Source organism: Periophthalmus magnuspinnatus, chromosome 16 (assembly GCF_009829125.3).
Source record: "Periophthalmus magnuspinnatus isolate fPerMag1 chromosome 16, fPerMag1.2.pri, whole genome shotgun sequence".
NCBI classification, from domain to species: Eukaryota; Metazoa; Chordata; class Actinopteri; order Gobiiformes; family Gobiidae; genus Periophthalmus; species Periophthalmus magnuspinnatus.
Genome location: NC_047141.1, coordinates 17703063 through 17720213, shown reverse-complemented (window position 1 = coordinate 17720213; position 17151 = coordinate 17703063). Strand labels below are relative to the sequence as shown.

The following is a 17151-nucleotide window of genomic DNA, read 5'->3' as shown; positions in this document are numbered from 1 at the left end:
CTGGCCCACATCTGAAGTGTTTGAAGTGCAGTTTGTCTGAGGACTGTATTTGTTTGGCTCTGAGTCCTGTTTAGGGTTCACAAACATGTGATAACCGTGAAATGAATGCTGTGTCAGGGAATCGCTGGAAAAATGGTGCAGTGTGTCTGCTGCTCTGTGTCTCTCCTTCTGTATCCATGTGTGTTTCCACATGACTTGTCAACTGCTCCTCAAGTTCCAAAAGCTGTTTGCAAACCTTTTCTTTCCACAAATTTGATTTGATCCTATGAAGGCTTGCTGCCTAGAGGTCCCTTTATGTACAGTGTCTCACTGTATTGTCATTTCTCCAGTCAAGTCTTTATTACACTGTGTTGTATTGTATATTGTATTAATATTTTCTGACATTGATTGAGAAGTTTAGTTATTGCTGTTGTAAACACGATATACTAAATGGGATAGATCTTGTAATTCTGATTTATCAAAACATCAAGCATTTTTTGTAACTCAATTGATATTCTCTGTATCTTATAAAAGCCACACATCACATCTGATTGCTCTTCCGGGTCACCCAGGCCTTTCTGTGTGGAGTTTTGCATGTTTCTCCCCGTGTCTGGATGGGTTTCCTCCGGGTACTCCGGTTTCCCCCATCAACCAAAACATGAACGCCCTTCGAGACAACTGTTGTTGTGATTTTGGGCGTTACAAAAATAAAATGAATTGAATTGTTGCTCTTTTCCCACAGGCCTGTGTCAGACCCCTTGGCTCAGTGGGACAGTCCCATGCAGGTGAAGCTGTCCTGCTGGAAGCCTGGTCTGAACACACTGCTGGTGGAGCTGCTGCCCTGGGCTCTGCTGGCCAATCACTCCCAGTGGGACCTGTGGCTGTTTGAGGGGGAGACCATTGTGCTGCAGATACCAGCCGGGAAGATCATAGTGCCTCCCAACTTTAAGGTATAGTCTTGACATACATTACATACAGACACACTGGAATGAATTGCTCTGAAGAATTTCCTTGGACAGAGGAACAATTGCCCTTCTCTTGCCTCACAACAAGAAGGTCCTGGGTTCAGTCCCCGAATTGTGTTGGACCTTCCATGGAGAATTTTGCATGTTCTGAGGAAAGTAAACTGAAGATAGATGTTTAAGTATTAATGGCACACTTTAAATACACCATTTAGGTAAAATAGATCTGGAATACAATGTTTTAAAATTCCAAGGCTGCACAATCACACATTTTGATGTGTGATGTGCATTAAGTAGAACACATTGATCTAATTGGAAACATCTTTTCTTTCTTCTTGGGTAATGACCCTGAACAACTATCATGGCTTATAGAGAAGCCATTGTTATTTTACAAGCAGCTTAAAATTATGAAACAAAATATGATTCTAATCTTCCTTTGTCTGTACACAACTACTAAAACATCAGCTAATTTGTTGCTATTTGTACTATCATCATATGCCAAACTGCCCATGTTATTCCTCAACCGTAGTATAATCACTTACATTCTTTGCTAATCCACTGGCCATAAAAGTCCCGCTAATTTACTTTCATTCTTCCTGTACCCTAATTGTTAATTGCATTTGCACTTAAAAATATATTTTGTTTCAATCAGGGCAAACCTTTTGATGTGACGCTAGCATTAATCTAAATCCACTTTGCTATTTTCAGTGTCGTCTAACAAGCACAAACTCTTAGCTCATTCTTGAGTTCTGTAGTCTTTTCCAGTCTTGGTCTTCATCTCTAGCCAAACTCTGTCACTGAATATTGTAGGCACGTCTTCTCGTTCACATTCGAGATCAGAAGAAGAGGTCTCCAGATGTGTTTTCCCCCTCCTAGTTTTGGGGAACATAACACACACATTTCTTTTTTCTTTTACTAAAGTGAAAGAGGCGACGTATCAAAGAACAAGTGCAGATACGGTCCAGCACGAAGCATACCGCATAACAAGCAGTGTCGATTGTAAAATAGAAACAAATAAAGCATTGTTTCCATAGTGCCTGCTGTTTATCATGGCACGTCAAGAGAGGACTCACATCTGATGGGTTTATGGGGCAGGACTGGCAAAGCTCGCTGCAATGAACAGAAACGCCATGCAATTGTCAGTGAAGCATTAGTAGGGCACCTAAGAAATGTTCTTTTAACATGGCCAATACCTGACATTAGCCAGGACCATTTCTAATGTTATGTATCCACTGCAGGAAAAAAAAATACTGTAATTAAATAAACAATTTAAAAGGCCCACTGCCTAACTTTTAGCTGAAAAAGGCAAAAATAAAGCATGTTTACTTTTTCCATTTTTGATGCAATGAAAAACAGAAAAACTTGCTGCCTTGCTGTGAGTGGACTTGCATCTCCACAAACCTGACTCTTATTTAGCCTAGAGAACTTCTGCCAGCTTATTGGAAGTTTTATTGCTATGGATAAAATGTTCCACCATATGACATAAATGCATATCTCTATGAAAACTGTTCCGTATGTATGGTACAGAGCAGTTGGCGTATGTCTTTATTGGGAATATGGTGCATTGAAAATAATCAATTAAAGATTTCTCAAACATGCACGAATCACTCCAAATACAACTTTGAAAGTGTAAATGACAAGGGGAAACAATTATAACATGGTTAAAAGCTCTGAAATGTCGATTTTGCATAATAGGTCTGCTTTAACTACAACCGATCAAGAGCTTTTTAATGATCAATTGTCCTTTTTATTTCTCTAAATCTCTACATATTTTTACTAACATACCAAACTATGCTTTTCCTCCTTCTGCCTTAGATTGTTTTTCTCTTGTATATGTTATATGCATATTTTTTTTATATTGATGACCTCTTCTGTGTTTCAGGAGGCTTTTCAGATTGGCATCTACTGGGCCCACACCAACACTGTCCACAAATCCACTGCTCTCAAACTGGTGCATGATGTGACGTCTCCGCGGTGGAAGGAAGGGCTGAGCTCCGAGGTGGTCACCTTGGACGAGGAGGGCTTTGTGGAGGCAGATATAACCCTCGGAGCTTTCCCCGGCACGCAGAAGGTAAAAGGACTGTATGACAAGGGCTTCGTTAAATTCTTTAAAGTCTTTAAAGTGCATTATATTAAAGCAGGGGTACATTTGTTCATGTAAATTGTAAATCATCAGTGATACAGTTGAAAACAGAAGTTTACATTTTTTCGCTGTCTGACATGAAATCAGACTAAACTTTTCCTGTTTTAGGTCAATTAGGATTACCAAAATTATTTCAATTTGTAAAGAGCCAGAATAATGAGAGATGATTTTTTAAGACAATTTGTCATTACAGTCTTCAAAGTCAGAAGTTTACATACAGTAAGATTACTATGCCTTTAAACAATTTAGGAAAACTCAGATGATGATGATTTCTTTTGCCTTTGGACACTTGTGGAAGTATTTGAAGGCACACCTGAAACACACTGCTTCTTTGTGTCACATTATGGGAAAGTCAAAAGAAATCAGCCAAGATATCAGGAAGTGAATTGTGGACTTGCACAATTTTGGTTCATCCAATTTCCAGATGCCTGAAGGTGCCACGTTCATCTGTCCAGCCATCAGACTGCTTAGGAAGGAGATGGGTTCTGTGTCTCAGAGATGAATGTGCTTTGATCTGAAATGTGCATATCAACCCAAGAGCAAAAGCAAAAGACCTTGTGAAGATGCTGGCTGAAGTTGGTAAGAGTGTGTCATTATCCACAGTGAAACGAGTACTGTACCAACATGGGGTGAAAGGCCACTCTGCCAGGGAGAAACCATTACTCTAAAAGAAACATAACAAAGACATATTACAGTTTGCAAATGCACACAGGAACAAAGATGTCCTGTGGTCTGACTAAACTAAAATTTAACAGTTTGTTATGTTTGAAGGAAAAAAGGCAAGTCTGAGAACACCACCCCAAATGTGAAATACGGGGCTGGCAGCATCATGTTGTGGGGTAGTTTTGCTGCAGGAAGGACTGGTGCACTTCATAAAATACATGGCATCATGAGGAAAAACATACTGAAATACTGAAGCAACATCTGAAAACATCAGCCAGGAAGTTAAAGTTTGGGGGCAAATAGATCTTCCAAATGGATAATGACCCAAAGCATACTGCCAAACTGGTTACAAAGTGGCTTAAGGATAACTAAGTCAATGTTTAGGAGTCGCCATCACAAATCCCTGATCTCAATCCTACTGAAACATTATGGGCAGACCTGAAAAGGCATGTGCGAGCAAGACGGCCTACAAACTTGGCTCAGGTACATTAGTTCTGTCAGAAGGAATAGGCCAAAATTCCTGCCAATTATTGTGAGAAGCTGTCCAAGGATGTCCAAACCTTTTGACCCAAATCATACAGTTTAAAGGCAATGGAACCAAATATTAATGAAATCTATGTAAACATCTGACTCATTATTTTGGCATTTAGCAAATAGAAATAATTTTGGTAATACTAATTGACCTAAAACAGGAAAAGTTTAGTCTGATTTCATGTCGGACAGTGAGGAAAAAAAGCTTATGTGTCTTTTTATATAGTGTATATAAACTTCTGGTTTCATTTGTATGGTTGGGTGATGTCTTGATGTGTTTTTGCATTGTCTGGATCGAGGTATTTATACAAAATTTCAACAATATATCAAGAATGTGCATAAATGTGCCAGTAAATGTCTCGGTTGAGGTTCAAGTATTGCACAAAACTACCATAAAGTTGACCACAAAAGGGCAGAAATCCCAATTTATGCCCGTTCTTGGGAGATTACATTAAGTGTTTTTGTTTATTTTATATAAATGATGTACTTGATATTCTAATTTTGCATATATTCAAAACAAGTTAATGATATACTTGAGTCTTTGAGAAGTCTACAGCCAGTCCTCTCTCTGTGAAGTCATGGGGTATTGTGAGAGCTTGCAGGCTGTGTGTTGATGATCCACTCTTGGTTTGCCTTCTGAAAAAGCTGTTCTAAAGCTGTAAACATGCCCCAAATATCATGCATCAACTAACTAAAGGGATAGTTTTAAATACCTACTACCTCCTTTCATGGTTTTGGGGTGATAAGCCTGAGATAGGCTACAACGTGGGATTATTAGTCCCAGTAATGGCCTTTGAGGGTGTACCATGGTTTTTTAAAACAACAGATTTCCCCTATAAGGACATGTAAATCCATCTGTCACTTCAAATTTAGCCTAATCTATTTGTTTTGGAGACATATTTCTTGCACGTCGGCGCCATCTGTTGTTAATAAGTGCAACAATTGTTAATGTCAAAACTTCATGTAATCCCTCTAAAACTGAAGTTTGGGGACAATAGCATTTACATTGTTTATTTTTCAACATGTGTAGTCGATTAAGAGACAAATTTATGCACTCCTTAAAAGTTTCCCCAGTGATGAGACTGATTTCAAAGCTATATTATTCATTTGTGTTATTTTGTCTCTTTTTTCAAGCTCTGCCAGTTTTGTGTGTCTTCAGTCGTAAGACACGGCATCCAAATCCTTCAAATCGAGGACAGGACAGTTTTGGTCAACAACACTTCTTACACCATACAATACAGACCTCTGCTGACAAAGCACTCTCTGGGAAGCGACGACCAGGTAACTCTCAAAAACACTCTCCCTCTTCTCCAAAATGCACTAAATCATCTTCATTTCTGCCTCCCGTGGGACAAAAATGCAATAACTTTCAAAGGGAAGTTTTGCAAGCGTTCGCGTATGTCTTCTTTGACTAATGAATTGATGGCAGTGCTGTCAGGCACTATTATTTTTCTAACTGTTACTCCATTTATTTAAAGATGTAAAACAACTGTTTGAGTTGGCACCATGTACAGTACAAACATGCAAGTTTTCCTCCTTGACAAGGCCAGTATTTTATTCCCTCTGGCTTATCTGTTCGCACCAATTCTCCCAAACACCAAAGATTCCTATGTCTCTTGTTAAATACCGCTGTGCTACCTCGCTAACCATAAGGCCAGGGTTTTGTCTATTTTTCCATGTATTTATAAAGGCCTGCATTCTGTCTTTTGATTCCCAATCGAAGTCTAACTTGCTGCAGAGATGTAGCAAGCCATTTTCCATAAGATCATGGTGCTCCCCCTTTCTCTCCAACCATGTGGCAATGGCACTTCATAGGGACATTAGACAAACACCCAGAATTGGATACAGGTTTTTCTTCTCGCTTTCATCTGCTGCCTGTCCCCAAAGAGCGCAACAATACAGTGATGTCATCTCTCTCAGATCCCTTTAGAAATGGTTACTATGGGGCCTGCCAGTTGCCGCTAATTGACTGAAAAACCTTAAAAAGAAGCTCTAAATAACAGGCACTGGTCTTAACAATAACATAGACCACGAACAAGGACAGGAATGCCTTTATATTTGCCCTATTCATCATGATTAGTAGCTAATCCCTGCTCACTAGATGCTAAACCAGCGCAGCAGGACTTCTCTGCTACCAATTTAGTGCTAAGCTTACTGGGAGAAAGAAAGGGTTGAATAATAATGTGGTTTTCCATGTATCTTTTGTTGTAATCATTGGAATCTTTTTGTTCTGACATCTCTGCTCTCATATCCTCTTCTCTGTCACTTTGGTGGAGTACTCTCCCTTAAATGTCAGACTGTTTCTGTCCCATGTCTCCCTTTACCTCATTTAACCTAAGGCTGAGCAATACAGCTAACAAATAATTTTAATCCTTAAATACATGACTTTACCAATTTTTTTCACTTCCCTTTATCTTTCTGGAGGTGGCATGTCACATGCAGGTGACATGTTACTTTTGAACATTCTCCATGGAGCTTGATGTTTTTATACAATACTATGTAACATTTCCATTGTAACAAGCTCTCCTCCAGGCCAAATAAGAGTTGGTTTGTGGAGATGCAAGCCCGTTCACAGGTAAGGATGGCAGTGCAGTAAAAGCATCCTAAATTTAAATAAAAAGGTTTATTTTCTGCTGTTTTTTGACTTAAAAGTTACACCACAAACGACACAACACTGCAATATAAGCAAACTGCAAGCAATTAATTGTGCCCATGTGCTCTCATCCCAGGCCTGTCAGATCCCAGAGAGTTCCGTGCTCGCTCTTCCTCCATGTGAGCAGGCGTCCCAGGGGAGACCTTGCTCGGTGCCCTGCTGGGACCTCCTCCACACTGGGGCCCAGGGCAGTGTGGCGTTCCCTCTGCCGCTCAAACACATGTGCTTCAGTCTCCTCCCACAGCCTGCACCCTCCCAGTGGAGTCTGCCCATCCCAGTGCGCACAGACCTGCACCGTCTCAGTGTAGCCGTGCTTGGGGAAGTGGACTGTTGGGGTGGCCCATGCAGCAGGTGGGTGCAGTGAAACATGTGTGGTTATCCTGGCAGGGACAGTCCATTTAGAGCAGGTTGCCGAACTCTTAGCTGGCATGAGAAGTGAGGAGTAAGCGGTCACAGCTTGTTAAAGTCTGGTACTGAAGCACAGAGAGAAATGCCCTCAGTCTTTCCACTGTCAGACTCAATACTACTCCACACTACTGGATCAGGCGTAGCTGCTCCTGACTTATCTTGTGTCTCCGTTTAATGTACATTTTAGGTTCATCATAACCATTCACAAACAGAGAGCAGGTGTTGACCAGTTTCATCTACAGTATTTTTAGCAATGTATTTGTAACACAATAAATACAACATTAGACACTAGGCTACAATGAAATACAAGACTAAATGTAACAATATGACAAAGCAACATAACTGTTCTTCCAACATGCATCAGGTTTCACACAAACGCTCACAAACTCTGCACATGCACTAATAGAACAGAAGACATAATTATTCTATTTTAGCATAATGACGATTGCCACATTTCACACGAGAGACACATGACTTGACCACTTTAATGTGTTTTATTGGAGCTCTGTGTATTCACCAGCTGGACACAAATGTGAAAACCCACAGTAACGTGTGCGTCATGATTGGCGTGGCCTCAGAGGGCTTTGGTCAGTGTGGTGATTTGGTGTGGTGGGTGTGGGACTCTTATCTACATGTGGTTGTTGGGCTGGGATGTTTCTTGTCTCTGGTCCATATTTATAGCTTTGTTTATATTATGTTTTGCAGAGCTTTGGTACTGACATATCAGGAGCACCTCGGGGTGACATACATTACTCTAAATGAAGACCCCTGCCCACGCATGATCATCCATAACAAGTGCCCTCTCCCTTTGCTGCTAAAAGAGATTTGTAAAGGTAGGAATGTACCTGGCATGAAAAACATTATAAAATAGTAATATATAAAACTGATTCCAACTAAAATGTTATACATTTGTTTAGAGACTCCCAGGACTGAGCTCTACTGCCTTCCTTTGCCTGCTAATAGCTCCCTGCACCATGAGCTGTACCATCACTTCTCCACTTTCCCAGAGTGCAAACAGAAAGATGCACTTCCCTCTCTGCAGCTAAAGACTACCTCAGACCACTGCACTCCAGATTGGACCGACCCCATAGACATTAACTGCCCAGGCACTCAGGTAAAGCACAAACCGTAGACAATATCAAAGTTTACACAGTTCACAGCCTCTTTCTTTGTTCTTCCACAAATTTCATGTCATGGGCATTTATTAAAAATATAATCCTAAGGTTACCCCATTCAATTTTAAAATGCTTTACAGATTGTAACTGATTGTTCACTATGAATGTGACAAATAATTAAAAATTGGTCACCAGTTTGTCAGTTATGGGAAGAGATTTTTAAATCTCATCATTTCAATGTTTTTGTTTCACATCAATGGCAAAATCCATTACAGAAACAACCAATATAACACTTGTGATAGATTTATTCGATGCCACAGCCAGTAAATTCCGCTTTGATGAATCTCAACTATTAAAGATTGGCATTCTGCTTACATTGGAACAAACCCTCTTCTTATTTTCCCACAATCATTAATTATTGCATCTAAGTGTTTGTTAAACTTGGAGTCTCATGCTTTTTGCCTCCCACTGTGGGCAGCCATGTTTTTCTATTTCGCAGTAGTGTTGAATTATCTTAATGTTCGCTAGAGGTGCAGCTAATGTTTACTGTTGCGTCTACTCAGCTGCAGGTTAAAGTTAAGGCCAGGCTGTGTATCTCTGGTTACTGCGAGGTCTGTCTGTGACCTCTGTGAGGTAGGTGAAAGGTCAAAGGTCAGACTTGTTATGGCTGTGCAGTGAAGCGTGCAGCACAGATCAGCTTCCTTTTGCTCCACACAAGGAGTTGGTTTCTGAGGGAAGCAGGTTATAGTCTGTTCATGAGATTTGAAACTGAGTAAATATTAAGTTTAATGGTGGATTGTTTAAAAGGATTAAATTTAATCTATTCATGGATTTCAGCTTCCTGTTTATAGGTGCCAGAACTTTTTCACCATTCAGTGCTATTTTTTTTCCAACGTTGAAACCCATGTCATGGATATACTGATTTTAAAACATTTATTGCAAATCTAATGGCAGTTGAGAAAAAATAGCTTGTATAAATTTTTCCCCCAAAAAATGTCAAACCATTATACATTGTTTATCTTCTGTACACATTGAACACAAGAGGACATGTTTAGTCACAAGTAGGATGGATGTAACACAAAGTGGAGTAATTCATTGTAAATATCATTAATTAATTTACAAACCTCAAACTAGACTTAAGAAACTTCATTAGCTTTGTTCCTGGAGTAAAGACCAACTTAACTCTGCAGTCATAATGTTTTGGCTGATCAGTGTATGCTGTCCTTAATTGCTCTCAGCTCTTTCTCCTGATCCCAAAAGTTCCCTCATTATTTCTGATCTCACCTTGTGTGTTATTGTTGCAGGTGGTGTTCCTGGCAGGCTTTGGCTGCCTCTACATCCATGTGTCTTATGAGAGGGGGACTCTGGTCTTGTCTTTGGCACCAGAGGGCAGCATGGACCCTGTAATCTACCCTCACAGCAGGTACCACTCTTGCACTAGCTGCTCTTTTACTGCCTGTTATGCTTCTGACATATTTTACCAATAAAACATGAGGTATGCCTAACCTACAGCTATCTACGCATGTGTCTTTTTATGTGCTGTGCCCAAATTGCTTTATGATTATTTTTTACATGCAGCAGTTGTTACTAAACTCCAAACATTGAAGAAACACACATCATTTTCACCACAGGAGGGCAATAAAAGCGCCGGTGTTGTCATAAATGAAATTAGTAATACAGTAGATCAGTCTTACAGCTTTATTCCATGACATCAACATGTTGCTACTTTGTCATTTGGCAGAACAGGGAATTAGAATAATCACATATTAGCTGAATGTAAACAAATTACATCAGATAGTAATCTATTAGAAACAACATCAGCTAACAGCAAACAGGTGAATAAACTGCACCTAAGACACAATCCAAGCATCCCACACTCAGCATGTAAAAATACTTGTTTGTTGACTGCACTGCAAACTAGTTTAATAAGCTATAAAATGTCTGCTAACACTTGAGCATTAGTAAACACATAATTTATGTTTAATATGTGTATAAAGTTGTATTGGCTTTTAGTATTAAATTAAATTGGACAAAATCAATGAGTAAATATTTATATAAATCTTTTATTTCAGATTTAGAAAACTATTCCAAATGTTAAAAATTATAACCTGATAATAGTTTAAAATAATTGTTTAATAATACATATACACAAAGCTTATAATTAAATGCTCAATTTCTTAATTGTAAATTTGAGGAAACATTGTTTTAATAATGTTTTCACTGATGATAAATTGACATTGTTTATTGAATTTAAATTAGACCTATAAGTTAGAAGATTGTAAGATTGTTCTATTATTTGAACTAGATTGAACTTTTTTTTCCCCCTCAGGAGTCCGAAGCTGTCCTTCAGAGTGCTCCTGAGTGAAGCTAGTGTGGTCCTAAATGATGACATCACAAATCCGTCTGGTTCAGTGGAGCTGCTCAGAATGACTCTAACTAAAGTGCTCCTGAATCTGTCCCCTGCTCCTGTCCTATTGCCAACGGACACACAAGAGGACCCTACTGCAGACTCCCCCACTGTCTCACCCCTAATATCTGATGGCTCTATGGTTCAAGTCTACTGCTCCAGCCTGCAAGTGGACAACCAATTATACAACCGGGCCAGTTTCCACTTCCCTGTGCTGCTGTGTCAGGACCAGCGGGGGGCAGTGGAGAGTGGGGGCCTCTGGAGCAGCGACACTGACCCCTTTGACAGTCCTGAGACACTGGAGGAGTTCAAACGCTCCTGTTTTTTGACTCTTCAAGTCAACCTGGCTACAGACCTATGCACAATAGAGGAGGTACTGTGTATGAGATGCAATGCAGCTAAAATAACATTGCAGCATATTCAAATAGCATTTTTGTGTGTTCCATGGGCTCCTCTATGAAACAAACATGACAGTCACAAGTTAAATTAAAAAGTTAACTTTAAGTCTTTTAAAAAATGTATATTTTGATGTTTGTTTCAAAACCTGTTCACCTCAAAAATGGCAGCCACAGAATTGTACATTTGACAGTAAAGTGAAATCAGATAATCCACAGAAGTCCTCTTTAGTGTTTTTCCATTTGTTTAAACACGGCACTTGTCTTTGCTTCCCTACTTTAAAGAAAGGCATTACCTAAACCCTGAATATAAAACACTAATCACAGCACTCTGCACTTGTCCTCAGGTCATTTTCCATCTGCAGCCGGCCAGAGTCTACCTCGAAGACACCTTTGTTTACTACATCAAGACTTTGTTCCACACGTACATCCCGGCAGCAGCAGAGAGGAGCAGCACGGAGAGGCTTGGACTTGTGCCCAGAGTCCCACAACAGGTGCACGCCATGAGATCATGCTCTAATTTGGGTCCTGATGAGGTAGTTACGGCATCATTACTGCAGCTGCACATTCAGTTCAGGCCAGACATACCAGACGACCGCACAATGCTGCAGTGTGGGCAACCAATTGGTTACAGATTGCCTGGTACTCCGTGGTAAATAGAGGAATACTAAAAGTAGACAAAATAAAGTTTATGTTTTCATTTGACTATATTTAAATGAAAGCTATAAACACATTGTGTCAGTATATCCATGCATGTATTTTTACACAGTAATGCACAGTAATAGCACACTCTTATTTTTATAATTTTTTCTCTGTCATTTCCATGAGAAAATGTTTTGTTAAGGAACATTTAATTAATTTGTTGTTGTACAGCAGTGTTTTACAAAACTATATAATTGTTGTAATACAGTATATACAATAATACAGTAATTGAATGTGCTCAAAACTAAGCAGTATGAAAATTTAATTTCAACACTTTTTTGTTAAATTGTCACGTATTGCATTAAATGATATTCCTATATTCCCCAGGTTGTCCAGTCAGTGCAGGCCCTGGTCCACCCTGTGCGGCTGCAGAGACTGACCATTGAGCCGGTGCACCTCCTGGTCAGTATCCACGCCTCTCTGAAGCTGTACATCGCATCAGACCACACACCTCTGTCCTTCTCCCTGTTTGAGAGGGGGCTGCTCTTCACCACAGCCCGACAGCTGGTACACGCTCTGGCCATGCACTACGCTGCAGGGGCACTCTTCAGAGCAGGTGGGTCCAAGGAAATACACATCCACTATAATGTAACAAGAAAATACATTTTAAATGCTCTGTCTTTCCTGTTTTTACAACATTTCAGCACAACCAATGGTACCCTTGTCCCACAATTTATCATATCCACCTTATCTGTTATTATGTTATTAGAGATTAAAAATATTGACCATATGCATTATCTTTATTCAAAAACTAACAGTCTGTCTACAGTTTACTTTGGGCCCATATCTGCTTCAATGGAAGCACTGATGTGAAACAATTTTATCTCAAAGATTTAACCTTTAACCATTAATATTGAACTAGAAAATATATGTGTATTTTGGCATTTTGAACTGTTCAACTGTATGCTTCTGTTGCTTTGTGACCAAAACGGCTAAATCTCCAGGAAATAAGGCACACTCACAGGAGGCCTAAAGGAGATTGAGATTTGAGCATTCATCATTTTATCACCAGCCCTAACCAGTGACTCACTCCCCAGACCTCCTCCATTCCTGTCCTGTACGTGCGACTCACTACTCTCCTCCACTGTGCCGTCCTATCTCCTGAAGCCCCCACACATGTTCTGATTTAACGCAGTCATCCCCACATCAAAAATCACCGTTCTGGCCGGACACGTCTCCCACTGCCTCTCGTTAGAGCTCCCAAATCTGCTCGTATTTCAACGCGTCACTCTCCTCTCTCCTGAGCCATCACAGAGTCACGGGCTGCTGGATGCTAAGCATGCTGGGAATGATTAGCTTTGGGATTTTTAGGATTATATTTGCACGTATGAAGACAAGTACAGGCTGAACATTATGAAGTTGTATGGATAATTAAAATTTTAAATTCAATGCAATTTACAGTGATCTTTTAAACCAATGACTAAAATGAGGAATATCACTGAATCTTGCCTTCATGATGGAACTCAAACTTCATCTTATACCATCTCTTTTGTGTAGGAACTTACATGTGCAAAGGATTCACATAGGCATATCTGCAATGTACATGAACAAAGCTTTTAAACCCATGAGTCAGCCCTGTAAACAGCGGCTCCTGTCATGGCCTAGTGCTTTACCAAAACCACAACTGGAAGACCATGCAAAGCCAGATCAACCACTGAGGCCCCACCGGAGCCGCTTTTCCTCCCATCTCTCAAAAGCAAATTGACGCAGATTGGAGCAGAACTGGACCTTGGCGACTTGAAAAATGGCCATTTGATTTTTGTGATGCAATTGTCAGGACATAAATATTAATGAGCCATGGTATCTCTAAGACTGTACAGCCTGGTCAAGTAAGAGAGATTGGATAGTCAAAGGCGGCACATTTCCAAATGCTTGATTTCATAAGCAAATGTGCACAAAAGTGATTTAACGTAAGCTCTTTTTGTGATGTTTTGTGTCATTTGGAAAGCTAATAAATAGACTGAGCAGAATATTATTGATGATGTAAATAGCTGTGCGTGTTGTTCTGTGAATGTTTTTATTGGGGCTGCCTCCCAACATTAACTGCAGTTGGCAGAGTAGAGGTACAGGGTGTGATTGGACCCACGGGGCTCGTACTAAATGTGGAATGTTTCTGAGAGGAGCAGGTGTGTTGGACTGGCTTTTATGTCAAGAGAATAAGACATGTTGGAGTAGTTAAGGTGCACAACACTGAGGCTAAACCAAGTCAAAACCTGAATAATATTTAGCATGATTACTAAACCAGAACAGAAACAAGGTTTCACTTCGAGTTAACAAGTGCAAAAGTATATACTTATTATTTTTAGAAGCTTCAAGCAATTATGAACTTAAATTAAGGTTGCAAAGGCCTTTGCCTTTGTTAAATCCTCTACATTATCTATGTCTAAATCATAGAAAAATGTTTGATAAGTCTATAATAATACAAATTGGTTGTGCATTCCAGGTTGGGTGGTGGGCTCCTTGGAGATCCTGGGCAGTCCTGCCAGTCTGGTGCGGAGCATTGGTAATGGTGTATCAGATTTCTTTCGGCTGCCGTACGAAGGCTTGACCCGCGGCCCTGGAGCCTTTGTCAGTGGCGTGTCCCGAGGAACCACCTCCTTTGTCAAACACATTTCCAAAGGTTAGTATTCAACTTAACTTGGTCATGAAAAAAGAGAAAGGGGAGATTGTAATTGTCTTTAAATTCTATTGTCACATTATTTTTTATTAGATAAATGTGTACGAGGTGTTACTGTCCACCTTAATGTTTTATATAATATTAACCTTACAACCAACCACAGTCCACAGTCCACAACTTGTACATGATTTGTATGTCCCCTCTAAATTTATTGGATTTACTGAATGCTTTAGAAAACATGTTCTTCATAAAAGCCTAATCTGAAAATTGATATGCAAAGCTACAACGGAAATACAGTATGTAATTTGATGTGACAACCCCAGAGGTGAAAAGCCATAAGGAACAATGTCACTGTTCACCGTGAAACCTGTAAATCCACCATTAAAATCGATTAGCATTCATTTGTTCAAAGTCCACTGTAAGTATTTGGCATTTATGATTTGAAAAATATCCTGTGATCCGTTCCTGGTAAATCTGTAACTTGAAGCACTGGTTTGAACTTGAATTTAATCGTGACATTTGATCTGTGTCTAGGCACACTGACCTCCATCACCAACCTGGCAACCAGCCTGGCCCGCAACATGGACCGGCTGTCCCTGGACGAGGAGCACTACACGCGTCAGGAGGAGTGGAGGAGGCAGCTGCCAGAAAGCCTGGGAGACGGGCTCAGACAGGGGCTGTCACGATTGGGGATCAGCCTGTTAGGTCTGTGGTTCAAGATGAATATACAGTATACATACACTGCCTGGCCAAAAAAAAAGTCACCACCTGGATTTAACTAAGCAAATAGGTACGAGTCTCCTCCAGGTGGTCAGGTCTAGGTTCAGCAACAGTCTGTGCTCAAAGAATGAGGTCAGCTGACTACCTGAATATACTAAATGGCCAGGTTATTCCATCAATGGAGTTTTTCTTCCCTGATGGCACGGGCATATTCCAAGATGACAATGCCAGGATTCATCGGGCTCAAATTGTGAAAGAGTGGTTCAGGAGCATGAGGCATCATTTTCACACATGGATTGGCCACCACAGAGTCCAGACCTTGATTGACCCCATTGAGAATCTTTGGGATGTGCTGGATGAACAATGCAAGAGCTTGATGAAAAATGAATGCAACACAGGATGGAAATAAATCCTTTGACATTGCAGAAGCTTATTGAAACAATTCCACAGCGAATGTGTGCCATAATCAAAGCTCAAGGTGGTCCAACGAAATATTAAGAGTGTGTGACCTTTTTTTGGCAGCAACTTTTTTTTTTGACCAGGCAGTGTATTTACTCACTTTACTTTACAAAAAATCATATGGGTGAATGTCATACAGTAAAACATTGCAATCCAAGCAATAACATTCCAGTGAAATCATGTAGCTGACGTGCCCTCCACCAGAAAATTACATAGTCCACCTTTAAATAATGTGTTTTTTTATGTACCAGTAGTACTAATATAACGTAAAATCATGAGAGATGTAGATAAGCTCTAATCCATCAAATCCTTCAAGTAAGAAAACTCAGTATTCATCCCAATAGTAAAGTTGGATATAGCTTTTAAGTATAATTTTTACTGGTTAACATTAGGTCATGTGATATGCATAAAATGTTGCACTGTATGGTATGGACCAGTCAGACAGCCGCCCACAGTGCTCAGAGAGAGAGCGGCGGAGACAGCTCTGCAGGGACCCCATAAACACAGAAACAGTAAAAGTTCAGTCACAGAGACAGTGTGTGTGACACTGCACAGCTGCTCCGGCTCTGTTACAGCAGACACAGGCCTGGGATGCTCTGTCTGAGACAGCGGGGACATCAGTTACACAATAGGAATAATAATACTGTGGCTTCAACAGCTATTTTCCGAATGTGCCGATGTGTGAAATGTTTTTCCTTGTATTGATTTGTATTGTGGTAGTAATTGTAAATGACTATTGCTAATGCTAATTGTGCTAATGCAATATGAATGAGAAAATCAATTAGTAATTATCACATTTATGTGTACAGCGAATCCTTAAAACAACCATGGTTAACCAAAGTGCCTCACAGGTTTAGTATCACAAAAAAAATCACTAAACAATAAAATTATATCAAAGCAAATGCATTGATATTCAAATATAAACTGTTTTATCTAAATCTAAATGCCAGTGAATAGAAATACATCTTTAGTAAGGTTTTAAAATGCTCAGATGTGGCTCAGCTTGGACATAGAGAAGGAGACTGTTCCACCATTTGGGAGCTGTGACTGAGAATGCTCTGTCCCCTCTCCTCAAATAACTAATAAAAATAAATAAATGTTTTGTTACAAGGTGTATGTCCATTGTTTGTGCAGGAGCCATAGCCGGCATCGTGGACCAGCCCATGCAGAACTTCCAGAGGAACTGGGAGCTGCAGAGTTCAACCGGGAGCACAGCCAAAGGGGTCATCTCTGGAGTGGGGAAAGGCATTGTGGGAGTTTTCACCAAACCCATCGGAGGAGCGGCCGAGCTGGTGTCCCAGACTGGATACGGTCAGTCCGGGACATCTCACTCAACGATTATTACACGTACCACTATTTTCACTGTATCGCTCCAGTGGCCTAACAAATGAAATAAT

The 17151-nt window shown here is 40.2% G+C and overlaps 2 protein-coding genes across 2 annotated transcripts in view; one reads left to right on the top strand and one right to left on the bottom strand.

Annotated features, from left to right (window-relative positions):
• Window positions 1-17151, bottom strand: part of LOC117383668 (E3 ubiquitin-protein ligase RNF19A-like) — an 85989-nt gene that overhangs the window by 5883 nt on the left and 62955 nt on the right. The gene's annotated exons all lie outside the window — the stretch shown is intronic.
• The window catches only part of LOC117384187 (intermembrane lipid transfer protein VPS13B-like), a 270989-nt gene that overhangs the window by 245704 nt on the left and 8134 nt on the right, over window positions 1-17151 (top strand). The window contains exons 53-65 of the mRNA XM_033981473.2: window positions 722-929; window positions 2824-3012; window positions 5413-5559; window positions 7008-7282; window positions 8045-8172; window positions 8257-8453; window positions 9759-9877; window positions 10784-11234; window positions 11604-11750; window positions 12286-12514; window positions 14402-14578; window positions 15110-15280; window positions 16889-17065. Of these exons, the coding sequence (XP_033837364.1) occupies window positions 722-929; window positions 2824-3012; window positions 5413-5559; window positions 7008-7282; window positions 8045-8172; window positions 8257-8453; window positions 9759-9877; window positions 10784-11234; window positions 11604-11750; window positions 12286-12514; window positions 14402-14578; window positions 15110-15280; window positions 16889-17065 (2615 nt within the window). The remainder of the gene's footprint in view (window positions 1-721; window positions 930-2823; window positions 3013-5412; window positions 5560-7007; window positions 7283-8044; window positions 8173-8256; window positions 8454-9758; window positions 9878-10783; window positions 11235-11603; window positions 11751-12285; window positions 12515-14401; window positions 14579-15109; window positions 15281-16888; window positions 17066-17151) is intronic.